This window comes from Labrus mixtus, chromosome 9 (genome assembly GCF_963584025.1).
Source record: "Labrus mixtus chromosome 9, fLabMix1.1, whole genome shotgun sequence".
NCBI lineage: Eukaryota > Metazoa > Chordata > Actinopteri > Labriformes > Labridae > Labrus > Labrus mixtus.
The window spans coordinates 25,830,879-25,857,548 of record NC_083620.1 but is presented as its reverse complement, the minus strand read 5'-3'; the positions used below and the strand labels follow the sequence as shown (position 1 = coordinate 25,857,548).

Below are 26,670 nucleotides of genomic sequence, written 5' to 3'. Positions count from 1 at the left end.
GAAGCGCACCTCAGCTCATCGCTTTCATAGTGTAGAAACTACATCGTTTCATCGTTACTAAAAGTGACTATTTAACTTCTCAGAAAGGCCGACAACGAGCTCACAGTACAGACTCTGTCATCTGTGACGCGCTTTGAGTGTTGGCTAGTCTATACAAGGGGTAGAGAACGAGCAGGAAGACAGCGAGGTGTGATTGGTTCATCAAATTGGTTCCTCTTGGCAGATATTGGTCAAAGTTTATAAAGGCTTACAACTGCTACAGATGAGTTATTCATTTCTGTCAGGACCTAAACTTCAACTTTCAACCAAAATCTTAAATCTTTAAAAAAGTGTATCGCCAGGAAATTACCAACCCTGCCTTTAAGGGTAGAATTTTCTTTCTGTCAAGTGCTCAACAAACAAAAACTAAAAAGGTTGAGAACAATAAAGTAACAGATGGGAATTGATTACAAACCTGCAGGTCTGCATCAGAGCCTGAACGCTAAGGAAAAATCCCACATCCTTTTTATCCTTCAGATAGTCCAGCATTTTCTGCACACAGACGGGAAGATAAAAAATATTATTTTCTGAAATAATACAAATTTTACGAGGGTGAGATTTTTAACTGTAAAAACAATTTAAAAAAAGGGGGTTTACTTACCTGCTGTACATCACAGTTGCCTCCATTGAGGATGGAGATTCCCAGTTTGAGTGTGGAAGAAACCATGGCTCCAGGCTCGCCTGAGAAAGTAGAGACAACATGAGAGTGAAACTATTTTTGACCCAAAAAATGAAATTAAAGTCCTGGTGAATCCTCTGTGCCAAAAAAAAAGAGTCTATTTTTACTATTGCTTTTTGCATGGTGTATTTCAAACTGAACTTGTTCAAAACCTTACAGAATTTGTTCAACACAAAACCTTCAAATGATCTCTCCCCTTCTTATTTAAGCATTTTTATGTTTCACTATTTGGAAAAGCAATTCATCCCACAGCTTTACCCTTTACCCTCATTGAAACTACCATTCAAAACAACTACTGTGTATTAACAAAGCTCAGCCCAGCTGGGTATTTTCTGTTACAGTTTGGTGACATCATTTAGTTTGTGTACAAATATGCTAATAAGTAGGTTGTGCTGTAGTTTGCCATCTACCTTTACAGGCACTTATCATCTGCAGCACCATCTCTGAACCTCCACGGTTGTGTAGACGGGACTGCTGGTACAGAAGCCTCTGTTTCTCCATCTCCTTTTCCTGTGGGGCAGAGCATGAGGGACACAGCTGTAACCCTGCCAACTGGGACTGCACTGCCCCCCGCACTCACTCGCTCGCACTCAAACACACCCTCATCCTCTGCGCTGATCTAGAGCCTCAGTTGTGTGGTCCTATCTGAACTTAGCACAGAGATTGGCATTACGTTAAATGTATAATTTCTTTAGGCCTTCTGACTTTCACCACACACTGCTGCTGCTGATCTTGGGTAGTGTGGGTAGATGTGCCGGGTGAACAAAAATGTGTGACATGAAGAATATGACTGCAACTTGTATAACTCCATGTCTCAAATCACTACATTTTTATGACAAAAAACAAAACAAATCTATGCATAAAACATCTTACAAGTTTTAATTTATTTGTGTATTTCTTCCCTCTCAAAAGATTTAGACTTGCTGCATCTGGTCCTTCTTTAAAGCTAGGTGAAAGTGTACTGATTTACATGGCCTCAATTTAATAGAAAATTTAAAAAATCACTGATAAATGAAGTAACACATACGCACAAACACACACATACACACACACACGTTCTCTTCCAATGGAACACGACGTGTGTTAGTGAAGGTGAACATTTATTCCAGCTCGACAACATCCAGACTGCCTCTGCCTCAAACATTCAATGCCAGCAAACACGCATTTCACATTTTACCAGAAAGCAACAGTGTTTGTAATACACAGCATGCACAGTCTGTACTTACAGTATAAATCACTGCTGTTCTATATTCAAGTCCTACTGTTGCTCTAACCTACAGGAGCATCAGGTTGTTCCTCCCTCTAAGTCTGCAAACTCAAATTGAGGCAGATGCATTAACATGAACTGACAGCACTTAGTGTCATCATAACTTCCTACTGTAAAACAATATTGTTGGCCTCAGGCAACATAACAGGTTTAAATATAGATGTCCTTAAATCAACATTTTCTGAAAGAAAATTTTCAATCTAAATGTTTTGAAATGATAATATCTTATAATAATATATTTTATCTAATGCATACGTGGTTGAAAATGTTTTTTGTCTATAATACATCATCAACATGGATACCATTTTAAAGTACTTTTTAAATTGAAAAGTACAGTATAACACCGTACTTCTTTCTGTTGCTACATGTTGTAATAACAGCAGCTACTTCACTGCTTTTTTTGCATTTCTGAGCTTCTCTATCATTTCATATACAAGTACTGCTACTATGAACAATCATCCTGTGGATAAAAGAGGTTAGATTTGACCCACCCACAGCATACCATGCACCCAGAACAGAATCTACCCCTCCCTCCGCCCCCCCCCCCCTCCCTCGTAAGCCTAAATTATGTTTTTAAAATTTGAAGGAGCAACTTTTCTCTGGTTACAGAGAGTCCGATCTGCTTTTGTTTAAATCATGTGTCTTTAGTCATGTGTGAAAAATAATGCATGTGATCATGGCTGTTGGTGTGAATGTGTGTGCATGTGTGTGAGTGTTGCAGTGTATGCTTGCACCAGTGTGTGATTTGGGATTGGGACAGTATTTGTACGGCTGACTGTGCAGGCTTTTACTGTAGTCCTTTGGTGAGCTCGGAGAGGGAAACTTGTTAACGCTATCCAATTCAAAGTAAAAGTCAAACGACGTCAGTTACTTGTCAGTTGTTAGATTTCAAACTAGAGTTATCAGGTGAGTCCAAATAGATTAACACGTAGTCCACGTAGCAGGTGAGTAGAGTAGGATGTGAGTCAGAAAAAGTCTGGGAGAGACTGACCACGCAAGCTCGGCACAAGAGAGCTGGTTCGACCGTGAGAAAAAAAAAACCTGCTGCATTGTTTGGCCTAATATCTGTTTTAAGAGTTTAAATACAGCTGGTCTTGGACGGCAACACCACATTTCTAATGCTAATGCTAATGCTAACCTCCAGGAACAGCTGCATCTCTATCACTACAACATCACAGTGTCCAAACCTGAGTTTTAAAGTAAACAAATCAACGACATCTGTTTCAATTATCGATCATATTAAGGGGTTGAGATCGTTCTCGGATGTGGATACTAACTATGTGACCATGATGTGCTAGTAAAGTGATAGCTCAGTGGCATTTATGAAAATGTCCTGTTCTCTACTAAAACTGTGCAATCTGTTGAAAACTGGACAATATTTATACATCAAAAGTGCTATCTTTACATGAACCGTGCAATATCTACGCTGTTAATCCATCAGTGTATATTCATATTGGTAAATATTGTTTATATTTTCAATTGCCTGCGCTTGAACATAGCTTATTACTTATACTACTTTATTATTGCTTTCACTTGGTACTTATGCTTATTATATTGTTATTACTATTTTTATTTTATTTTATATTGTGAACTTATCTGTATCTTATCTTCCTACTGATTTTTGGTGTTATGAGCAACTGTGGCAAACAAATTTCCCCATGGGATTAATAAAGTATTTCTGATTCTGATTCTGTTTAGTTGTCTGAAATTTACTGGTTTTGTTTGCAGCAGCTATCTAATTGTAGAAAATTTTCTATTTAAAAAAAATATATATATATCAGCAGTTAATTTTTCACATTTCCACTGTCTTTACATTTTTATATTTCCGACATTTGTTATTACTTAAATGATTTAAACTAAGTACTGAAGACAGAGTGATTCCTTTTGAACAATGTCAGGCATGTGAATATATTAAACCTCTGCTGTAATTAAGTAAGTATGACGTTAAAGGCTTTATATGCGATTTTTTTCATCCAGCAGATGTCGCCCTTGAGCACCAGCATGAAACCAAAACAACTCGCGCTGCATTGTTGTGTTAGCATGCTAATGCTAGCGATCTTTATTATGCTCGTATCTTCACACTGCATGTAAATTTACCTGAAATGAGCGTGATCTAGAAACACAGTTAAGCAGTGAGTACAGTATGTTATTCTTCTTTTCTCTAGTCCCTCAATTAAATAACTTTTATACGCGAGGGGAGGAGTCAGCCGGCTGTCCTGGCGATGTAAACAAACTGAAGATAGGACTCTGAAAACTCTGAAAACATCACAGACAGTGGGACTCGGGTGTTACACCCATTGTAGACAGTCATGACTCACAGAGTTATTTTCAGAGGATATACTTGAGTTCTATTATATTTAAGTGTGAAATATCACATATAAAGACTTTTATGTGCTCAACCTTGCTGCAGTACAACAATTTGCGGGGGACAGTCGATCAGCCACAAAGCGTCTAAGAGGCACATCAGGTTTGGAAATTGTGATTTTGAAAAATTAACATCTGGCAAAGGCTCAGAGTTTTGTTTTGTCCTAAGTTTCATTTTGTTGTCTTTAACTTCACCATCTCTCTGCACTCCTGTCATGCAATTTAGAAACGTAAAAATTGAGTTCACAACTTGATCCGACTGTCGGGCAGAGTCCAGCAAAGGCATGCACAGGTCAGTCCACCATAGCAGGAGAGAGACACGTGGTGTGAGTGAACAAGATAAAAGACAGGAAGAGAAATAAGAAAGTGGGCTGGGGGGGGGGTGTGCCGGGTGTGATGTCACGGTGTGGTCACTCCAGTGAGTTGCCTCCTCGCTGACTCCCCTGTCGCCCATCCCCTGGTCCCCCCATACCATCTCTGTCTGCCGCACCTCAAAGGATGGCTCCTCCCCCTCCTGATCTCCCCCTTCGTCCTCCTCACCAATGTGACAGCTCTGGAGGGAGATGACAGAACACAAGATCTCATCAGATTTAGAAGGCGTGCACCAGATTTTAAATCAGTCTCACAGAGTCTTGTGAAACAGGCAAAAAAGCTAAACATGTTGCACTTACATTTTGTTGTAAATCAATATATTTTAAATTTACTTTAGATATATATTTTTGTTGGGCTAGAGTTTAAGGTTTGATTTAAAATTACATTTTAAATTCACTGAACAAGTCTGTGTTAAGGGGATATAAACTACATAAAAGCAGCTCCCCTCTCAGCCAGCATGTTTTTATTTAGTGTTTATTTGGATTAATTTATTCAGTTTATTCAGTATTTATATTACAGATCATGCACAAGCACAGAGTCTACAAGTAACCATTGTGCTTTTAGGATGCTGCTCACTGACTGTCTTACCTTTGCCATGATATCAGCATACGACATATAGAGATGGTCAACGTCGAGTTTACTGCAGTGAGACAAAAAAAACATAACAGGAGTCAATGAGTGAACCCGAGGAACAGGAGACAACAGAGGAAAGATGATCTTACAGCTTCTCTGTCAGAGCTGTTCGGCTGAAATGAAGAATCAGCTGATGAAGGGGGTCAGGCTTCGTCTCAGTCTCCTCTTCCTCTTCCTCCTCTTCCTCCAAGGCTTTCTAATTAAATGAGTGGACACAACGCAACTCATGATCAGTCTCACTAATGGTTACGATTTGTCTAAGAATGAATGTGAAGGCAACTTACGGATAAGTCGTCAATCATCTTGTCTTCAAATGAGTAACCTTCGGTCTCTAACCAGTTGCGCTTGTAAGCGTCCAAAAACATGTTGGTCGCCCTGTGCCTGTGGGAGGAACAGTCATTGAGGCTCGTGTCAGTAAGGTTGCAATGGCTCATGTATAGCTAACTTGTGTTTTTATAGGTCTTTTTTATCGATATCATTACCTGGGGATGTTGTACAGGGGCGTCATCCTGAAACAGGCCACCACAGCCCTGCGACGCTGTTTGGACAGCAGCTTGTGCCATACCATTTTCTTTGACTTGTAGGGATGCTCAGTCTAAACCAAGAAAACATCATCTATGTGTCAACTTTTTTTTTTTTTAACAGTAAGGCTGCTACTGACAATTCTTACACCTTGCACACAGTCACATGTGTTCGCTTGCAGAGCATCTCAGTTTGTGACCAACTCACCACTTCAATGTGGTAGAGGACAGCCGACACCTCTTGAACCCTTTTCACCACCTTCTCAGGGTCCTCAGCATCTTCCGCCTTACCAGACATCTCTTTGTAAAGAGACATCTGCCAGCGCATGGCTGGGTCCTCCACCTGAAACCAACGTTCAAACATGTCAAATGCATATAAGGATATTTACAAAAGGAATTTTTTGTTGTTCCTTTGCATCGACTGTCAACTCACCTTGCCTTGCAGATGAAGATTGTTGTGCAAAAACTCCCTCACCTCTTCATCTGTGTCTTTCTACAACAAAGGAGACCAAGAGTCAGAGGACATTGAAACATATTTGTCTAGTTTTGGAATATTGTTCAGACAAAATAAAATCAGTAAATTTGAATAAAACAAGTAGAGTACCAGTGAGTATCTGATCTTGGCGAGATTGATGAGCTCCTGGTCTGCAGGAGAGCACATATTGAGGCCGATGGGAAGCAGCTTCTTTAATGCTGCGACGATGAGCGAGGTCTGCACAGAGTAGCGATCCCCCCGCCGCTTCTTCTTGGTACGCTCCTGCTCTGAGCCTCCAGACTAAAGAGGAAAAAAGGAAAGTTCAGACCCACTCGCCCTTGTTTTATGCACAAGCCTCGATGCCTCAAACATTAATATTTTCTGTGACATCAGAGGCTTTTGAGAATATTAAACAAAAACAAATTAATTAAGACTACTTCTAACAAACAAAAAGGCAGGAGAAAAATTGATTCAATGAGTTGGCAAGAACCAACTGCTGAGTCAAACTGTAAAATCACAACATGCTGATAAACTGAATCAATTAAGTGACAGTCATTTTTTTTTCACCAGCTGAAGTCAGACGGACAAACGATTACATTTTCTTGGAAACATTGACTCTTTGTTTCGGGTTTCAGGTGCCTCACCGCTGCATCAGCTACAGTGGTTACACACAATGCAGCCTAACTGTTAGTAGTGCAGTGGCTCAGACAGGGCAAATCCTGTGAACAGCACAAGTTTATGGGGTCAGCTCCATCGCCCCGGAGCTCTTCTCACACACTCCTGTCCTGAGGCTGCCAATGCTCATTACCGACTGTTGTCTGGCCTCACAGCGCCCTCTCTGCCCATGGTGTACACGTCTTATCTGTGTTATGGTAAAACTGCTCTTTGGGGCAGAGAGAGAGGCATTGTGATGATCAGGTAACAGAATCTCACTACAGCAATGCCCATCTGATAGCCAAGGAGAGGAGGTTCTCTTATTTTATCTTACAGCCATCATGAAAAACATCAAACAGCGATTAGATATTCAATGATTTAACAATTTAATGATGTAGATGAATTAGACATGGAGGGGCGAGTTCAGTTAGTAAGTATGATTACAGCTATCTATCTATCTAGTGATGTCCCCCCCCCCCAGTAGACCTAGCTAGCCTCATATACTGCTGATAGACGGAGCAGATCTAACAGTAACAGAAAGGAAATGGCTTTTTGGGGGTAAACAGGAATTCAACACAAAGCCAGTGATGATAATGAAAAAGAGAAGAGTCCAGCGTAGGGATCTTTACCACAAAAGCTGAAAGAAATTCAAGCGTCAATAATCACATTTTCTACATCACAGGTAGCACAGCAGCATGGGCTTCCACAACTGTATCCAACAGGGACCAAAACTGTTTATTAATCAAAGGAGAACAGATAGGGTGATGGGGCACGGTTGCAGGAGTGCAAACTCCAAATTAGATAGACACAACTGCTCAACCGAGCACCATGAAACCTCACAGGCCACTACGGTCTACAGCAAAAGAGCGTTCATCAAGCCACTCCAGACCCCTACTCACACAGATACAAACACTACATTAAAACACAGACACACACGCTCAGTCACAATATCATCATATCAAAGTTACTAAGATACAATGACAAATACGTCCATCTCACATAAAACATTCTCGACATAAGCACTTTCCACTAAATCTACAGCACAGTTGCATTTTACCCATACATTGTGACTTTCCTCCTGATGGTAACTGCGTGTTCAAAACCCTGTGTTTGTGTTTGTGTATGTATGTGTGTGAATATTGGGGTCTGTGTGTAACAAGTGTGGTAATCCATTGGGAGAGCTTGATGAAATTTCTCCCCAAAAACCCCAGGGTGCCATGCGATCAGCACAGCGCTCGTGCACAAACACAGTCTAACCTCTCCGTCTCCGGCCTAGTGGCCCAGCGTCCAACCGCGACACAGGATATAAGGAGAAAACACAGTTAGGGACACTATGACTACCTGATCAGTTTATACTAAATTGTCCTAGAAAAGGATTTAATTAGTGACGTCATAGCCTATAAATCTTTAACACTTGTAGAAAATGATTATTCTGTGCAGAATAATCATTTGATTTTTATTCTTATCCATATCAACTTAAAGGTAAGAAAAGGAACAAACAGCTAAAAATTATATATCCTTTAAATCTTTCCCTGCTTGGAATGGGTGGTGTTAATGAAATATTAATTAGAGTTTAGTTTCTTAATGAGTTACAGTTTAAGGTATGAACATGTGTGGAGAAAAACATTTTGTAAAGTAACAAGCTGATTTAAATGGCCATTTTTTTTTCTTTTTTCTGCTTGTCCACTCTCACCTTGCTCATCTTGCTCTTACTGTCTGCAGTCAGAAAGGACATGTTGTTGATTTCATTCATCACCACAAAGTTCTGCTCCTCTCGTTTGAAGTTCTGAAATAACCACAACAACAAGAAAAAATGTCCAAAAAGGGAAAACCAAAGCGTAGAACAATAAAAAACAAAGTATTTCAAAAGAGACAGAGAAACAGAAAGTATAAAACTCACATGGGATTTAGACCAGAATATAAAGACCTCTCCGACCATCCTGAAAAGTTCCTCTGCATCTGGGTCTGGACAAGTCAACCACCTTGCCCTAAACAGAATAAATCAAGGACTTGAATCACAACGTGGGGCTTTGAGTTGAGGAGGGGTCATACCTTTTTTTGATTGCACTAACTAAGCTCATTGATTGTGAATCACTCACAAAATTCCGACTGAAACGTTAACAACATACAGCAAAAAAATGCAAAAGCAATCATGTGTTTAACAAATGTGTCTTTTCATTAGGAAGTCAAGCTAACCTGTTATTGTCCACGTAGCGGATGAGCAATGGGTAGAGAGCGTACAGGTCCCGACAGAGCACAGCAAACTCATCCCTGATGGTTCCATTCTCACTATCCACCTCTGTCTTGCCCTCCATGCGCAGCTGATCCTCCTCCGCCACCACCTTCCCAGAACGCTTCTTCAGCTTTTCCATGGTGGGGATGAAGTGTGATTTAAGCATCTCTGGTTTAGCCCTGCTGACAATGGGCTGGGCGAACACTGGACAAGTGGATGGACAGGAATCAAAAGTCAGAAATAGTAAGAGTTCAGACAGTTAGTGAGGTGTGCAAAATGTGGAAAATAGAGGAGCATGTACTCCGTTATGCATATGTAATGGTTTAAATGTCAAAACGTCTCACTGACCTGCCAATCTCTTCATCCAGGAGGCCTCATCTATACCCAGGTTGTTGACCACAATCTTCATGATGCTACCCAGCAGATGGTTGAGCTGCTCGGAGGTGACCGAGGTGCAGAGCTGACCGTCCTGATCAGGGAAATTCTCGAAGCCCCTCTCCCACCAGCGCGGGAGGTAGTTACACAACATGGGCAGGGTGATCTCAATCACATGGGGCATTTCTGTGTAGCGAGCTCCAGACTCAGCCAGGTCATGGATCTCCTTCATCAGGACCTCCAGCACTGGGATGTCAGTGCAAAGCTCCTCCACTTGGTTGGGAAGACCCAAAACTGAAGAGGAGAAAATTTGATATAATTTCATAAATGTAAAAGAGAATTTTTATTTGACACTACATTTAATGTAGAGGGAGTAATATATTGCTTTAACTCACTGGTTCTCTCTCTAGGAGTCTTGGTGGTGTAGACAGAAAATGAGTTGAACTCATTTAGTTCTGGCTCAAGGTAGGCCACTGGCATAGCAGCTGCTAAGTGAGCCAAGCACTCGCCAAGAGCTGGTCGCTGTCTAGACAGGGCAAAAAAAAACAACAGGAAAATCGTCATTAATTGTTATAATTATACTCAGTAAAAATCGAAGCAAAAATCAGTCTTTGAGAGTATAAATTAACGTTTTTTCAAGAAGTTCCTTCAGGAATTTTCCAGGTGAAACAAGGGTCGGTGGATAGGAGGTGTTGTGTGTTGAACTATCTTGACTTGAAAATTAAAGACTAAATGAATGCAATTTGTGTTGTTGTTGTTGTTCTCAAATGTTGTTGTTTTTAAAGTGTAATTTGGGGTTTTTTGTGCCTTTATTGGAGCGACAGGACAGGGGATTAAGTTGGAAATCAGGGCGAGAGAGAGAGAGTGGGGAGTGACATGCGGGAAAGGTTTCGGCCGGGCCATCCACTTTGAGGACAACAGCCTCTGTACATGGAGCGTGCATACTAACCTCTTGGCCAAGGGCGCCCCAAACGTGGTTGTTTTTTTTAGTATTTAATAATCAACCAAAGATGCTACTCACTGCTCTGCATGTGGAGTCTTCACTGTGCCCAGAGAATAGATGCTGCACATTAAACGATAGCAGGATATTTGCAAGTCGTCCACTGAGGATGTAAAGGAGAGGGTTATGAGCTTGGAGTCACAGAGCTGAGAGGACAAATGATGAACTGGTAATTTAACAGAGAGAAGCACTTCACTCACATATGACATCATCTCCAAACTGGTGCTGGGCGATATGGTCAAACAGTGACGTAAGGACTGGCATCAGGGCAACGGTGGTGTAGTTGATGTTCTGGGACACACCCTTTACCTACATACACACACACACACACACAAATACAGATCAGCTTACAAGAAAACGAATAAGAAGTCAGATAAATGCAGGAGGGAGCTGTCTCTGACCTGGTTTCGACTGGACACTTTGCCCAGTTTCAAATTCTCAACCATCTTTTCAATGTCATCGGCAGCACTCTCAAAGAACTGACGCAGGCCGGCCTTGACAATTTCAGGGCCTGATTTCATAACAGTCCTTTAAAAGGAAGACACAAAGGAGGAGTTGAGATACAAAGAGTTGTTAAATAATGTCAGATAGTTTGATATATCTTCTGTTTGTCTGTGATTTTTATAGATGTGTGAGTTACCTGGCATCCAGTGATCGTGAGAGGATGTGCAGGCAGTTAACCACTGCACTTGCATCCGTTCCTGAAACAAAAACAAACAAACGCGTGTTGACAAAGTTCACAATGCAAATCCAAATCTATTCATAATAAGAGGAGTTAATTTTAAGGCTATGCATTTATACAGAAAACAGGGCAAACAAAACGGTTATGGTTGAGCTTGTTACAAAACATGGACCAAACTCAAAACGACATTAAAAGCATTCATTTTATGTATCACACATTTATCATATTATTTAGATTTCTAAAACAGATACTAATGGAACAGTTTACTCTGGGATAATTAGGTTTCTTCAGTGCAACACCAATAAGACTCAAGAACATTTCAACAGGTAGACCACTTACAGTACCATACCACGTCTTAAAAGCAAAATGGACGACTTTTAAAATGCCTGGGATCAGATGTTTAAGCAATGCATCTACAAAAAACACAGTTTTATGCATCTGGCCCCAGGTTGCAGAACACCAAAGCCAAGCAGATATTAAGCTATGGAGAGAGAAGCATTAGATGAGAAAATCCAGTAAGGAGGAAGGAGGCAATGGGAGCACTGGAGGACTGACTAAACATGAAACTGTGATACCATGTTAATGAGATTAGTATGTTAATGGAAAGTTAAAAAGGAAGTGTGAAAGATCTTAAGGAATTAAATAATAAGACAGGAAAACAGTTACAAAATGGACCGGGATGGTGACAGGGCGTAAATCCAGCATGCAGATTCCTTACCAAAAAGGGAAACTCTGTGCCTCACCAAAGCAGCCAACTTACAGAAGATACTGAGGCAGGAGGAGAAAAGAGGGAACGGAGGGAGAGGACGGTAAGGGCAAACAGGAGAGGCAGGAAGAGATGTTTGAAGTGACACAGAAAAGCAAAAGGGAGGTCAAGGGAAAAAAAGGAATATAGCACAATAGAGGACAGATGAAGAGACATGGACCAGGGAGAGGACAGACACTGTCACCCCCAAAGTACTGTGCTAAAGGAAAGCTACATAATGAAGACAATTCAGACAGCTAGCCAGTCATTTGAAGTCTAAGCTTTTATTGCACATACCTGGCAATCATCTCCTTCTCCTTATTGGAAGAATGCCCTCCACTACCCAAAACTTTAGCAGGAGTGGAGAGGAAGTAGAGGCAGTGGTTCTTGAAGTACTGGTTTACCAGGGGCAACAGGATCTGTAAACATGACAGAGGAAGCTTCAATGAAGGATCCATCTTCAAACCAACCATTTTTTTGGCAAGAGTGTTGATTTCTTGAAGCATTTTCTAAAGGACTCAAAATGCCTTGAGGTTTTAGAGCAACATGTTGTTACTACTCATGACCTCTGCCTTCCTGTAGAGGCAGACAAGCTAAACAAGGAAGCTTCAGAACAGCTTACCTTGGCAAAGAATTTGATCTCTTGCTCATGTGGGGACTTTTCCACTCGACCACTGCTAACCACAGCCTCTGTGAAAAACAGAAGGGAATTCAGATATAAGTCAGTTATCAGTCAATAGTTGCATGTCTTGAATATACTGTATGTTACAAATTGCTATGAACTGCACCAAGATGAGCAATGAACTCCTGGGCGATGTCCATCCATTTCAGAAGCTTTTGAAGGAAGCCATAGGCGAAACGCTTCTCAATGGAGGAAATATCCTGCTCCATGTCCTTCAGGCCCCTGAGCATGCAGAGAAAGAGGTGTGGAAAATTGAAAGCAAAATGTAACAGTTATCAGAGAAAACACTTGAAATATGTGAAAAACTTTTGGCTCACCTTGTCACAGCATATCCATTGAGCTGGAGGAATTTGAGCAGGTCCTGGGCCTTCTCTCTGTCCCTGGCCTTCTCTTTCGCCGTCAGCGTGTCATAAGGCACAAGCAAAGGATGGGTGCCACCGCCTACCAGAGGGGGGAGAAGTTTTTTTTTTTTTACAAACTAGCAACCACCAGTAAAACATGTCTATGTCTATGATGTGTACAAGAATACCCCTCTTACCTTTGGACTGTAGCTCCAACTTCTTCTTCCTGCCCCAGGTGTTGTGGTAGTTCTCAGCCAGCTGCTCAGCCATGGACTGAATGCATGGGAAAGAAAGTTAAATCAAAAGGCTTCTAAAAAACGTTCAAGGCCTAACACTGCTGTGACAGACTGAGAGATACAAACCTGCAGCTCTCTGGATATGGCCATTCCTCCGATGTCTATGGGCTGGGGGTTGTATCCGTGACTGGGATCATATGTGGCCTGAAGACAGAAAACATACCAACAGATGAGCGGTTTTCTAAAGGAGGTTATGGGGAACTCTAGAGGAATCCAAGAGGTCACCAGAGACAAGTACGTTTATTAATTTTACCATTATGTTGTAAATCAGTTGGTCAACAAAGGTGGGAAGATTTTTGTCACCACTCAGTTTGACATTATAGTCAATAATAACAAAAGTAAGGTTTGATAAAAACAGATGAGCACCAAAAAAATAAGCATTCAGTCACATTGGACCAGGAAGAGATCCACGAGTACATTAGACACACCATCTCAACAAAGAAGAAATAGTCAACAGAGGTTCTCCAGAGTGTTTTACACTCATCTCTTTTGTACCTGAGCAGTTTGGGAGATCTTGCGGGTCGTGGCCTTCTTCTCCACTTCTCCCTCCCCATCCCTGGCTTTGTCCAAGGTCCACTCCCAGGCCAGCATGGCTTTGACGGATTCTTTGATTGGCCAACGGTATATTTCCTTGTCCTGAGAAACAGAGGAGAGGTGATTTTATCACTAGTCAGTGAAATGTGGTTTTTACAGGATTGGTTTCATCAGAAGATACATTAAGGTGAATAGTGTTCAGATTATTTATATCCAACATTACCTTTTCAGAGAAGGTTTTATAAGGCCTGAGCATCGGGTGAGTCTTAGCGTTCTCATCTAACACCTCTCCATAGGTCCAGTTGTTCTGAATCTGAAAATGTGTTTAACCATTGATATTAGTTTTTAGTACTAACATAGTCAAAACAACAACATGTGTTTTCAAATACAGTGATTTACATTATTGCTAACTGACCTTTTCAAAAGCCCATCTGTCATGGGTGTGCTCTGCAAACTTGTTAATGAAGGCGTCCAGCCTCTCAGGGATGATGGTGCTGCGAAAAAAATGAACGTATAATTGTTACAGGTCATGGATGCAATTCACTATAAACTCAATTTTACACTTGACTTCCTTTTTTCCTCATAGTAACCTGAATATAATTTTCTTTAATTGTTTAGGCTACATGTCATCTCACATTTCATATTCACTGGAAATAAGACACTGATGTTTATTCTTAACAGAACTTAAAGTTTAGACTATGAAGCATTCAAGTTTTTGATAATTAACTTGGAATGAAGTCACGATTGTGCATCACATTATGCAATTTATTTTGTTTTTTTCTGTAGGACTCTGTTACACTGTGACGTATATGCACTGATGTATTTTCCAGCTCACTTGGTGGTCTCCACTGGTTTGGGATCAAAGTTGCCCTCAGCATCCACAGAAGCTTTCTTTTCAGTGTGAGAGGAGTAAGTGGCATCCACATAGTCGGGTGGTATGGCTCCTGCTATAGCACAGAGGCAAGGCATGGCTATCTTGAAGAGCTCAGCATCAAATTTCTAATGTTTGGATAAGAGAATGAAGGTCAGGTATTACATGAGCTTAACCATTTCTGATTGTACAGTATAAACTCAAACACTACAATGTGTACATCAATACACTCATTTCTCACCTTGTGTGCCAAAGATTCAAAGATTCCCCAAAAGAGTTTACGAGAAAGATGCAGCTCCTCCTCTGAGGTCACCCCGAAATTAGCCCATCCATTAGGCAAGCAGTAGTACTTCCAACAGCGCTCATAGTGATTCGTCAACAACTGGAACAATACAATCACAGAGAAATGCAAAGGGGGAAATTTTGAATATAATTTTTGCTGTGTACAATAATCAATTTGATGTATGCATTTAATCTGTTTGCACCTCTAACACAGACTTGGTAGAATTTGTGTTCATATTATGCTGAATGTAATTTATTTCACATAACATATTTTATGCAGTATAATTTTTCATTTATCAAGAATGATGTGAAACAAATACTTTAGAAAATGAAAGTCTACAAACCTTGAGAGGCATCTTTGCATATTCGTTAAGGATGGGCACATCAAATACAAGGCGTCTGAGCAGATGCTGCAGCATGGAGGGTCGAAGATACCTGTCAATGACATCATCGTTTCAGGAGGGGATGCAATGGTTAAATGGATTCATCTTTATAACTGAGCAAAATGTATTACGCATAAATTTGTTTGTGTTTTCAGATGCCATTCTACTTAGATCTCAAAATATGTTCAGGTTAAATATAAGTTAATTAAGATATGAACTTATAATTAAAGGCTTTCTTAACAAAAAATAATTAGTACTGACTTGCAAAGCGACATGAGGCACTCCTCAATGACGTCCCTCTGAGCCTTGGTGAGGGCTCGGCCACGGGACAAACGATAGATGGTGTGGAGCATGGAGTCGATCATGATGGCCCGGTGGTCAGTCCCAGCAAACAATGGGGCACACTTGGTGAGTAGAGGCAACACAGCTGAACAGAGGTAGCGGTTCAGTGCCAAGGCCATTTCAGTTGTACTGAATGCAGCCTATTTAACGAGAGGAAAACTCTGTGTTATAAATCCAGTATTTTATAGAAGCACAGGTAGTAAGTCACATCAGTATACATTCTCTTTTATCCTTTTCATCTGTGTCTTTTCCTACTCACTGTGTCCAGAGAAGCTGAAGCTCGCATGTCAGGAAGGAATCCAACCTCCAGCACATGAAGCAAGAAGTCCTGGTTGTCAATCCCATACACTCTATCAAGGAACAGCACCATGGAGGCCTTGTGGTCCGGCACAAAACTGGCAGACATCTTTGGCTCAATAATCTGACTGTCTGTTGTTTTGAGGGAAAAAATAATTGCATAAGAGGAGAATAATAAATTAATTACCAAATAATGTGTCCATGCATGATTTTGACTTGGTATCTTACCTTTGCCGTAAGCAGGAATCTGCACAGGCAAGCTGATGACTCCCACCAGGTCCTCTATGGGCACCAGAGACCTCAGGATGGCCCTGATCCTTAAAGCCTCACCCTTGCCTGCTTGGATCAGCTGTAGATGAGAAAATTCCAGACATGCTGTGTGAGACCAGTCACTTCTCACCAACCACATACTGAGCGATTAGAGGAAATAAAAGTTATCAATGGATTAACAAGACTTCTACTCACATGCATCTCAGGGGCACAGCGACCCAGCAAATCAATGAGGGCTGAGTAGAACGACATGATGGCATTTCCCAGATGTACACGGTTTTCCTCGTGCTGTTCCTCTCCACCAAACCTACCGATCAAAAAAACGTCATTATGCACCAAGAGCAGCTTTAAAATATTCAAGATTATACACAATAATATTCATTTTTAAATATGCAGCTAGATCACGTTTTTTTTCACTCACATGAAGCGCCTGTCTTTTTTGACAGTGGGCCCGTCTCTCGCCGGATCCTCTGAGATCTTGATGGCCTCCTCCATGGCAGCCAGCAGACCATTACCACCCTCTCCTCTCAGGGCTGGGCCGAAGCACTCCGGCCGACGGATGAGCAGACGCACGACGACATTGGCATTCTCCTCCACGCTCTCTCCTGTGAGGAGGAAAGAGAAGTATTGTTTGATCACAGTCACTCACATCTTCTTAAAACTACAAATATGGTCACAGCATGAGGGCACTGACCATTAACAAAGACGGCAAAGCGGAGGAAGTCCAGGTATCTCTCTCCTCCACAAGGGTTCCAGCCGATGTCAGGGTAGCCTTTAGAAAGGAGCATTGGACACATCTGCAGTCCACAGCCAGCCAAGTACGTCACCACCTACATCAACACGCATGTCAGAGACACCAAGAAAGATTATAAGCTTACAAGTGCACAGTATGCCTTTGTATGCTTTTCAGAAATGTTTATTTTCTCATATTCTCAAACCATTTCCAGGTCCTGCTCTTGTAGTGCCAAGGCCAGCTCATTGTTATCAATGCAGGAAGCTGCAGCCACATCCAGAGGTGTGGACCCACGCATGCCTACAAATGGAAAATAAAGGAAGTGAGTCAAAATGTGTTTGTTCATACAGGCTAAAATAAATGCAAAATGAAGAGGTTAAAACAAGATTTTATCAGAGTGCAGACGGCCTAGCGGTTATAGTCCTCCAAGTGGGCTGCCCCATCCTCTGGCCCCTTTCCCACCTGACATTCCCCACTCTCTATCCCCTGTTTCCTACTCTATCCACTCAATATCTCAAAAAAGGCAAAAGCCCCCAAAAAATTCAATTTTGAAATCGTCAAAATGAATGAAGACATATTTACTTTTTAAATTAAAAGGTTCCTCTATGGACAGCACAAACAAATGTCACAAGGTGACTAAAACTGACCCAAGCCGATGCCACTGTTCTGTAGCAGGTAGCTCAGATGGTCAAACATGGAGCGCTGATTCTGTCGGCTGATACGACAGAAGTAACACAGGAAGCGACAGCAGTTGGTGACCATTTGGGGGAATCGAATCTCCTGGAGAAAAAAAGATACAAATGATTAATTCTGCTCTGTGTAGGCTGATCTGTGTAAAAAAAAAAGGTGCAGAGATAGAAAGATAAATAAACAAAACAAAGGAACAGTCATCATATTTACCTTTGAGTCTCCTCCACCACCTAACACATTGACCATCACCTCCATGACGGTCTCGTGCATACCAAGAGCTCTCATCAGATTAGGATGTTGGTAGAACACCTTGTTGTTCATGATGTTCCTAAAAACATAACAAAAATGCACAACATGGAGTCACGTTTCTGACATAATGGAAGTTTAGGTCACATATCACAACTACCGATGCCTGTGAGTACATTTCCTCATTCCCCGCACTGACCCGATGCTCTGGATCATGAGTCTCTCCTCTTCTGGGCCCATCTGAACAATGAGCAGTGACCGTATCTGTCCCAAACACTCAAGCAGGTCCATGGTGTCCTGAACAGATATGGCGTTGATGGCGTAGGCTTTGGGCAGCGCTCGGATCAGCTCCCCGAGGCCGTCGTACTGCCGGTGGAGCAGGCTGAACATCAGACGCACGAGCTCAGGGTTCTGAATGAATGACTCCTGGGCCCAGTGGATCATGGTGTGGGAGATCAGCTCCTGGAGGGTGCCTTGGTGGAGTAGACACAGTAATGTGCATGTTAATTAGGATTTAGGTGATTTTTGACTGAAGTCTAAATCAACCCTGTTCCCCTTACTTGGTTTTGATTCCTCCTCGACCTCCGGCTGCTCCTCCTCCGGCTGATTCTTTTTGCGAAAGTTCTTGACCTTGTCGACCAGACTGAGGAGTCTGCCCCTCAGTGAGGTATCCACCTCCTCCTCCTCGGCCTCCTCCTCAATATGTATACCTATTTTATAAATTAAAATGCATCATTAAAAGAGCCCAGTGTATCTAACACAAGAGTCTTTGACACCAGTGAAGTAAAAAAATATATAATCAGGATCCTTAAACAACGTCTCACCACAGTGAAGCAGGAGGTCAACGTGGAACTCTCCCAGAGTGTCTCGCACCTCCTCAGGCACGGGACAATCCTCATCCTCTGGACAATGCTTAAAGTTTGTCAGCAAAAGAACCTTAGAGGTAAACACATAAAAAAAAAAAATGTCATCAGCATGTCTTGTCTGTTTTAGTTCTTCAAGTCACTGGTGTTTTCTCTATTGTTGTCTCATCAGTCATGTGATGTAAGATAGTGCCTTTAACTTTTCATTACGTGCCAAAAACAAACCAAAATATGGTATTTGTAAAGACTGAAAGGTAAAACGTAATAATCAGTGCCTGGTCTTGTGGTGGTGAACGGAACTCGCGGGTCCTTCGTGCAGTCTCAGCAGCGGACATGGTGAAGGCTCTCATCAGCAGGTTGTAACGAACACGTTGGTTGTCCTGAACGTTATGGACGAACTGGTCGGAGTAGGCTACGATAGCCTCCACTCTGTGACGTAGCTCACAGTCGCAGAAGTACTGCAAGAGCGTGCACATCTGCAAGAGGAAATAAAGTTAGGAACATATTTGAAGGATACGATTTCTGTCTGTGGATGGATAGCAGACGGTGTTAGAATATCAAAATGACCTGCAGCTTGACAGATTCTGGCAGCTTCATCTGGAGTAGTCCCTCTTCAGGACCCTCCTCCTCTTCTTTTGCTTCTGCCTCCACTGCCTCTGCCTCCTTCTCCTCCTCCGCCTTCTCTCCGTCCACTTTTCCTCCTCCCTCTCCCTCCTCCCCTTCCTTTCCCTCCTCCTTAGCTTCGGCGTCTTCCTCCTCGTGTTCTGCCTTCTCTACTTCTTTCAGCTCCTCGTCTTCCTCGTCGCCAACCCCTTCGTCCTCCAGCTCGGCGTCCTCGTCTTTTTCCTCCTCCTCCTCCTCTGCTTCTCCGCCCTCTCCTTCGGCGGCTCCTCCCTCTTCAGCTGCCTCCTCCTCCTCCTCCTCTTTCCCACTGAAAACACTCGGGTCGATCATCTTCAGGATGTGCTTGGTGTCCTCGTCGTTGAAGATGCCCATTATGAGCAGTGTGCTTATGAGCTTCAGGATCGGGACAAAGTGGAACTCCACACTGCCTCCGACTGGATCCCGCATCGCCTGGCTACCATCCAACACAGCTTCAGTTAACATGCTGATCGCCCTGGTCTTCAGCTCCTGAGGGGGGGGAAGGTTAAAATCAGCAAAAGGCATCTAAAACGTCTTGTAATTCTGCAGTGCAATTCTTGTTTCTTACCTGCAGGGGGAAAACGGGGCTGATGGTATACAGGTCAGGGTCCGTGCCAACAAAGTTGATGGAGGAGAAATGTAGCTTGGGGCGTAAGCAGGTAGTGAGGCCAACACCGGGGAGAGAATGGGCCTTCTTAGCGTCAGGATAGAGGTGGATGCTCAGAGTCTCCTGAGACATGGGGACTATAAACTCTCTGTTGGTGCCGAGGCGTGCCCGCTTTGCAGACTCAAGGTGAATACTGATGAGCAGGTCATAGTAGCCACTGCGGAGAGGTCCGGGCAGGTAGGTGTTCTCGGTGGCATAGAAAAGCTGGGATTCATCCACATGGCTGCACAGGGCATGAGCCACACGGTTATTCCCAAGTGCACAGACAGCACAGTAGAGCATGAGGGTGTGGTAGTGGAACTTCATCAGATCCAGACGCTCTGATAACTCCAAGATGTCTATGCACCTGAAACAAACAAACAAACAAAAAAGACACAATAATCAAAACAGATCAGGAGTTTGCGGATCTGACTCAAATGCACTGCAGGAAAATGACACCAATATGCAGACTGCATCCTGTTGCTAATGTCTCCGACCTGTTCTCCTCAGGGATGTGCAGAGCCATCATGATGAGAGGTTCAGTACACTCCACCATCCAGCCCAGCCTCTCGCTCACTTTGCCCACTTCCGGGTTAAGGAAGTGATTGGGCATGCGACTCCAGATGACTGGGGTCAGCATCTGGACATCCAGCCTTGGGGGACACTGGGGGACGGGGTTGTTGCGTTCGCTGCGGAACATGGCTGCTGAGATCGGCATTATGTTCTGAGAGCGAGAAAGGGGAAAAAAGGAAGGGGGAATAAACAATCAGAGGAAAAAAAACGTACAATACAAAAATACTCAAACAAGAGAAAGTAAATTATGTTTAGCATGTTAAAAGAAAATTTGAGAAATTGGCTGATATTCCTTCATACAACACACATGCCTGGGATGCTTTTTCAACTCCTTTCTTTCTGTCCATACATATTTTCATTCTAGTTTGCCCAAACACAGGGCTCTAATATGTCTCTTTCCCTGATTCTGTGTCACTTTATTTCTTTTTTCTTCTACCCACGGATAAGTTTCATTCCAACAAGACAGCCTACTCCCTTCTGCACAACCTATTTAAGTAAGCAGCCAAAATTAATAAGACCCAAGTCATGATGTAATAACAGAGAATCAGCAGAAGAAGGCATGAGAAATCCTTGAAGACGCTTTAATACTTTAACATCTACACTGTAATGTGTGAGTGAAAGTAGTCCCTGACCTTGAGTTTGCCCAGCTCCAGCTGCACAAGGTTCTGATTGGTGGGCTGAACGAAGACGGCAGGAAACAGCTTGGTGTTGGGCTCCACCTGAAATAAAACACCTCTTGTTTTAGAGCTGCATGACTCCTGCTGACTCATTTGAAGTGACATGCCAAAAACAAAGATACTAATACGGACACTGAGTCGTCTTCTTTACCTGGTAAAAGGTGTTTATCTCCTTTCCATTTGCTGTGAAGGTCATGAGACCTGTCGCCAGGTCGACCAAACAGCCAACCACCATGTCCTCCTGGCTGAAGCGGGTCTGCTGCGTGCTGACCAGGTCCCCTCCCCACACCATGTAGCAGTTACTGTGCTTCATGCTGCAAAATAACAGCACACACATCACAGTTTTTGAAAAGTTTTGTAGAGAACTAAGAGACATGAACAAAACAACAAGAAGAATGAATCAAATGGATTCATCAACTTCCCTTCAACCAGTCGACCTTTAACTTTTACAAAATAACTACAGCAAGTTGGAGACAGTTCTGAGGATTTAATTTTTTTTTATACATATATATGTTTTTTTTAATTTAGATTTTCAGCAAGCCTTATAGTAACAATAATTGCACTTGTGAATTTTTATGCAGAGGAACATTATTTGCATTGAAAGCAACATACATTTGAAACAGAATGAAGACAAAAAAATAAAGGTAATGAATAAATACATTTAAAAAAAGTAAAATTACAAATAAGTCTAACAACGATGATTTTAAATGTATTTTAAATATTAAAAATACAAAAAAATACAAAAAATACAAAAAACTAAAAAGATAGTTCTGAAGGATTTTATGTCCTAGAAAATGTTTTTTCTATAATACTCAAGTCAATTGGTATTAAATGTGGTAGTAATAAATAGGCTGCTCTTTAAAAAATACTAAATTAAAATGACAAGCCACTAAAAATGTAATTTCAACTGAAAAATGAAAAGCCTTCTAATATCTTTTACAACTACCCATGAGATGCAGTGACACTAATTATTAGATATTTGAAAATATAAACAATGTGTCTGCTTATTTCTTGTGTTACTTACTACTTTGCATTATTTACATCTTTAACCAAGTTTTAAAAAACAATACATACACAGTCTTACTGTTTAGAAAAACAGTTATTAGTTATTAATAACTTAGTTATTAGTTAGTTATTGTTGTTATTGTTAAGTATCATTAAAATGTGGGTAAAACAAACCTGTCGTGTATGTTGCCTCTGTCGTCTCCCACGGTAACAGTGACGCTGCGCACTTTGGAGAGGTCAAAGGATGGATCATACTGATGGTAGTCAGGAGTGACCCAGCCAATCCAGACACCAGAAGGCTCCTGTCCAGCAAATATCCTCACCGAATAGAAATACTTAAAATAGAAAAGAATAAAGAAAAAGTATGATAAAAGAACAAATAAGTGAGAGATCTGCAAGCAGTAACATTAGACTGTGTAGAGGTAACAAGATGATATAACCATACGCACAGTGTACTGCTAATGAGCAGGCTCTGCAGATGATGCTTTTTTAATCCACATAATTAGCACAAGCTGAAGTGATATTTTCAAACACACTATGCTATACATTTAGCATTGACAGAGGATGTTTAGCTCACAGTGGTGGTATTCTGGATGATCTCTGGGTCATCTCTGTCATCAGGGACCACATCTTCCACCAAGCGAGGCACAGTTGGAGGGGCAGGAGGAGGGGCAAGAGGCGTCATGGCTACCTTCTTGGCCTTAGAGAAGAATCTAATGTTCAGAGAAGAAAAATTACAGATAAAAATATATCAATTAAAATACTTCACCATACATCTTAGATATTGAGGTAAGTATCAAAGACCATAACTGCAAACAAATTATGTGAATTATGAAAAGAAAAAAAGAAAAATAACATTGTTGAGTGAAGTCTAGCTGTTTCTGGATTAAGCGGTTACATGACGCTGTTTAAGAGAGAGTTTACAATATGAAAACAAGTGAAGCTGTTACTTCTGGCATGTGAATAAACAACCATGTAATTTAGAGAATCAAGCGGCTCTTCTGAGTTTTATTAGTGTGTTGCTGTTCTTTTGTTGCACATTCTTTATTTTACACTTGGGTTAGGGTTACTTATCAGACTTGACAGCTTTGCAACCCTTACCCTTTTTTCTTTCCCTTTTCCGACATCGTGTCCTTCTCATTTTCCAACGACAGCTCCTTGGCCACAGACGGCTCCTTCTTATCCTCCTCCTGCTCCTTGCGGCTGGCGGACTTTTTCAGAACTTCAAACTCAGAGTCGGGCTCCACCACTATCACTTCCTCCTCTGGTATGGTGAGGGCCCGGGTAAGAGGGGTGGTGCCCGCCGGGAACTTGAAGGTCTCGTGGAACTGGACCGGCATGCTGAGTCTCAGGAACAGCATATCGGTATTTGCGTTCTGCGAGCCGAATGTCTTATGGGTGAGCTTTAGACATGGGGCGCTGTCCACAGTCCCGTCTACTCTGGAGACCTGGAGGACAACAAGTTGAACCATAAATAAATATATTTGAAAAGTTATAGTTTGAGCAACTTTGAAAGTACCGCTCAATAATTACCTCAATATGATTGTGATCAGTGGGAGCAGGCACAAACTGGGGCAGACTTTTACTGAACCACATGGTAATGTCTCGCTTCATATTGATGGCAAAAGGTTCAAATCCTTCCTGTAAGCCACAGATGGCAAAATAACGAAGGCTGCTGACATTCTGACCAAGATTAATCCTTCCAACCTGTGACAGGCCCAGGGCGCACACAGGGATAAAACCTACAGGGGGAACAACAGACAAGAATAGGGTAAAATCATTTTCTGATTTCTGTTTAGTTATTTATTTACATTTTGTATTCTAACTATGAAGTTACAATCTCTTTCTGTAAAATGACCATTAACTCCTACCTTCCCCAATTTCAATGTCTTTGAAAGCCATCTCCGAGCCCGAGTCACTGATCAGCATCTCTCCATTGAGTGTGAACATGATGTTCATCTCCGTCAGGTCAATCATACAACCAACGACATCACCGGACAGCCACTGGCGACCGAAGGGGTCGTTGCCGACATGCCACCTTTGAGCCTGAGAAGAGTAACGTAAATAAATGACGAATGAAATGAAACTTTAAATTCACATTCAACAAATGAAAACACATATATCATGTCACTGTCAATGTACTCAAACCATCTTTTCTCACTAGTTGGACATTTTAAGAATCAATTGACTAGACCGATCCCCGCTGACTTATATAAAATAAATAAAGTCATGATATCACTTGAGTGCATCTTCAAATAATCACACAAAAGAAGAGATTTAACATGTCAGAGTATCTTCCATTTTCTTCTAGTCTGATGAGCAAAGTAAACATCTTTTTTATATTCTTATGAATCGACAAATTGTTTCTTATTAAGCTATTAAGTTATCTGTAAGTTTGGGAGAGACATTTTTAGACATTTATAGGCACCTGCTCGTCACAGTCTCAACCGAGGCGAACCTAAAGCTGCTGACTGACCTTGTTGCCGTTAAAGACGTAGGCCAGTTCATCTGCTCCCAGCTCATTGTCGGAGCGCACACTGGGACGCGCCCAGCCCACTCTCATCTCCCCTGTTGTCACCGCCTCAAACTCAAAGTACCACTTCCCTTGGGTGACAGCGTACGACCTCTCTGCCCTGAAGATTCGTACTTTGTCCCCGCGGGTGTTCTCGAGGCCGTGGCCAGCTGAAGGGGCGAGAGAAAAAAAGTAAACAGGAAGATAAAGACATTGTCCTCAGTGGGGTTAAATTAATTTGCATGCCACCTCACAGTCAGTCAACACATGTTAATAAGAGGTAAGCCGACTCACAGCTCTCCTGATCTGGAGGCTCAATGTTGTAGCCGTAACCGATGAGGGTGCGGACAGCGTTGTTAACACTGTCTCGGTTGGTTTTCTTTGTTCTCTCGTCCAGCAGGTTGTATGGTACCAGACGAGGGTTTCGCTTATTTAAGATGTCCTGAGATGCACAGCAGAATGCACTTTTAAAATTGTAATAATACGATATGTGACAAGTAGTACTTTAAAAAAAAAAAATCCTTCAAACAGTAAATAGAGTTTATGTAGTTTGGAGAGAATTGGAAATGTTTACCTGCACAATACTGTAAGTCCATCCTTGCCGTACACGGTCCCTTGCCCAAACATTATGCCCATTTTCTGCCAGTTTTTCCACCAGCTGGTTCTGGTTTGGTGTTAGTTTGACATGGTTGAGGTCAAGGGGGGCAGGCTTGTATCCGTTGCTCATCACATAGCTTGAGGACAAATAAGTTAATAATCATATAAATATAAAACATAAAGGTACAAAGTTTGTTTTTTTAAAGCCAGATTGATCTCAGTTGACATACGTCTTGGGCAGCTTGATCTTCTTGAGATTCTCCTCTGCTTTCTCATCACCCATACCAACATGGCAACCCAGGGCCAAGAGAGTCCTGTGGGAAAACAAGACCACAGACATGAGCAGGTCCTCCCGTGACGGTCAAATATCAGTTCAATTAAAACCTTTTAGAAGACCTCCGTTAGAAACTCACTTTAGAGTCTCGCCGGACATCTGCAGGTTGTAGTTCCTCTCCGGTTCAGGGAGACTCTGAAAGTCCACCAGACAAGGATGGAGTTTCTTGTTGTCATCCCTGAACTGTGGAGAGACATCGTGTTAGGTCACCAGTAGTCAAAAAATCTGTGGATTTAAACTTTGTTGAACTTTGTAAATGAATATTGTCATGAGGTCCAGTTAAGTGTTTTAAACCTTCACTAAATCCCTCCATTTTTTTTTTTTAAAGATTTATTTTTGGGCTTTTTGGGCCTTAATTGTAGAGATAGGATAGTGGATAGTAGAATTGGAAATCAGGGAAAGAGAGAGCGGGGAATGATGTGCGTGAGAGGAGTCACAAGTCGGATTTGAACCTGGGCCACCCGCTTGGAGGACAACAGCCTCCATACATGGGGCGCGCGCACTAACCACTGCGCCAGATTATACACTAGCCACATACTGTATGTCAAAAAAGGTCAAGTTGGAATTTTATTTCAAAATCGTCGCTTTTAGATTTATTATTATTTCATAATTTGACAAAAAATCCAAGACATCCAATTTGGAGGTTTTCAAATGAATTGTCACATATTGTTTCTTGTATAATGCAGTGCAGACTTCATACTCACAGACCCATAGGTCCAGCCCTGCTCAATACGGGTGATAGCCCAGAGCTCGTGAATATTTTCTGCCAGCTTTTCCCGGATACGCTCCAAGTGGGGCGGCAACACAATCTGTGC

The 26,670-nt window shown here is 41.9% G+C and overlaps 1 protein-coding gene across 7 annotated transcripts in view; it reads right to left on the bottom strand.

Moving 5' to 3' along the window:
* ryr1b (ryanodine receptor 1b (skeletal)) overlaps positions 1–26,670 on the bottom strand; it is a 67,857-nt gene that overhangs the window by 17,050 nt on the left and 24,137 nt on the right. For 2 of the 7 annotated variants that reach the window (XM_061047117.1, XM_061047119.1), the window contains exons 21-83: positions 26,560–26,664; positions 25,935–26,038; positions 25,752–25,835; positions 25,499–25,658; positions 25,219–25,366; positions 24,889–25,094; positions 24,284–24,458; positions 23,946–24,154; positions 23,514–23,860; positions 22,990–23,125; positions 22,587–22,747; positions 21,559–21,721; positions 21,363–21,449; positions 20,655–20,881; positions 20,080–20,524; positions 19,437–20,000; positions 19,145–19,345; positions 18,831–18,942; positions 18,567–18,716; positions 18,206–18,479; positions 17,971–18,088; positions 17,718–17,850; positions 17,276–17,370; positions 17,032–17,167; positions 16,759–16,942; positions 16,533–16,644; positions 16,296–16,416; positions 16,030–16,199; positions 15,690–15,910; positions 15,390–15,480; positions 15,005–15,145; positions 14,728–14,891; positions 14,308–14,386; positions 14,116–14,205; positions 13,854–13,994; positions 13,425–13,502; positions 13,260–13,335; positions 13,039–13,162; positions 12,828–12,943; positions 12,662–12,729; positions 12,337–12,458; positions 12,013–12,062; positions 11,253–11,313; positions 11,014–11,140; positions 10,813–10,921; positions 10,634–10,715; positions 10,008–10,138; positions 9,586–9,906; positions 9,201–9,441; positions 8,905–8,992; positions 8,698–8,790; positions 8,262–8,276; positions 6,480–6,650; positions 6,309–6,368; positions 6,084–6,218; positions 5,837–5,949; positions 5,639–5,735; positions 5,444–5,550; positions 5,310–5,361; positions 4,840–4,902; positions 1,129–1,228; positions 641–720; positions 455–531 (exon numbers count right to left, since the gene is read on the bottom strand). In XM_061047117.1, coding sequence (XP_060903100.1) covers positions 455–531; positions 641–720; positions 1,129–1,228; positions 4,840–4,902; positions 5,310–5,361; positions 5,444–5,550; positions 5,639–5,735; positions 5,837–5,949; positions 6,084–6,218; positions 6,309–6,368; positions 6,480–6,650; positions 8,262–8,276; positions 8,698–8,790; positions 8,905–8,992; positions 9,201–9,441; positions 9,586–9,906; positions 10,008–10,138; positions 10,634–10,715; positions 10,813–10,921; positions 11,014–11,140; positions 11,253–11,313; positions 12,013–12,062; positions 12,337–12,458; positions 12,662–12,729; positions 12,828–12,943; positions 13,039–13,162; positions 13,260–13,335; positions 13,425–13,502; positions 13,854–13,994; positions 14,116–14,205; positions 14,308–14,386; positions 14,728–14,891; positions 15,005–15,145; positions 15,390–15,480; positions 15,690–15,910; positions 16,030–16,199; positions 16,296–16,416; positions 16,533–16,644; positions 16,759–16,942; positions 17,032–17,167; positions 17,276–17,370; positions 17,718–17,850; positions 17,971–18,088; positions 18,206–18,479; positions 18,567–18,716; positions 18,831–18,942; positions 19,145–19,345; positions 19,437–20,000; positions 20,080–20,524; positions 20,655–20,881; positions 21,363–21,449; positions 21,559–21,721; positions 22,587–22,747; positions 22,990–23,125; positions 23,514–23,860; positions 23,946–24,154; positions 24,284–24,458; positions 24,889–25,094; positions 25,219–25,366; positions 25,499–25,658; positions 25,752–25,835; positions 25,935–26,038; positions 26,560–26,664 — 9,011 coding nt within the window. Of the gene's footprint in view, positions 1–454; positions 532–640; positions 721–1,128; positions 1,229–4,821; positions 4,903–5,309; positions 5,362–5,443; positions 5,551–5,638; positions 5,736–5,836; positions 5,950–6,083; positions 6,219–6,308; positions 6,369–6,479; positions 6,651–8,261; positions 8,277–8,697; positions 8,791–8,904; positions 8,993–9,200; positions 9,442–9,585; positions 9,907–10,007; positions 10,139–10,633; positions 10,716–10,812; positions 10,922–11,013; positions 11,141–11,252; positions 11,314–12,012; positions 12,063–12,336; positions 12,459–12,661; positions 12,730–12,827; positions 12,944–13,038; positions 13,163–13,259; positions 13,336–13,424; positions 13,503–13,853; positions 13,995–14,115; positions 14,206–14,307; positions 14,387–14,727; positions 14,892–15,004; positions 15,146–15,389; positions 15,481–15,689; positions 15,911–16,029; positions 16,200–16,295; positions 16,417–16,532; positions 16,645–16,758; positions 16,943–17,031; positions 17,168–17,275; positions 17,371–17,717; positions 17,851–17,970; positions 18,089–18,205; positions 18,480–18,566; positions 18,717–18,830; positions 18,943–19,144; positions 19,346–19,436; positions 20,001–20,079; positions 20,525–20,654; positions 20,882–21,362; positions 21,450–21,558; positions 21,722–22,586; positions 22,748–22,989; positions 23,126–23,513; positions 23,861–23,945; positions 24,155–24,283; positions 24,459–24,888; positions 25,095–25,218; positions 25,367–25,498; positions 25,659–25,751; positions 25,836–25,934; positions 26,039–26,559; positions 26,665–26,670 lie in introns of all 7 variants that reach the window. The other 5 variants (XM_061047113.1, XM_061047116.1, XM_061047118.1 and 2 more) reach the window with 3 other exon arrangements.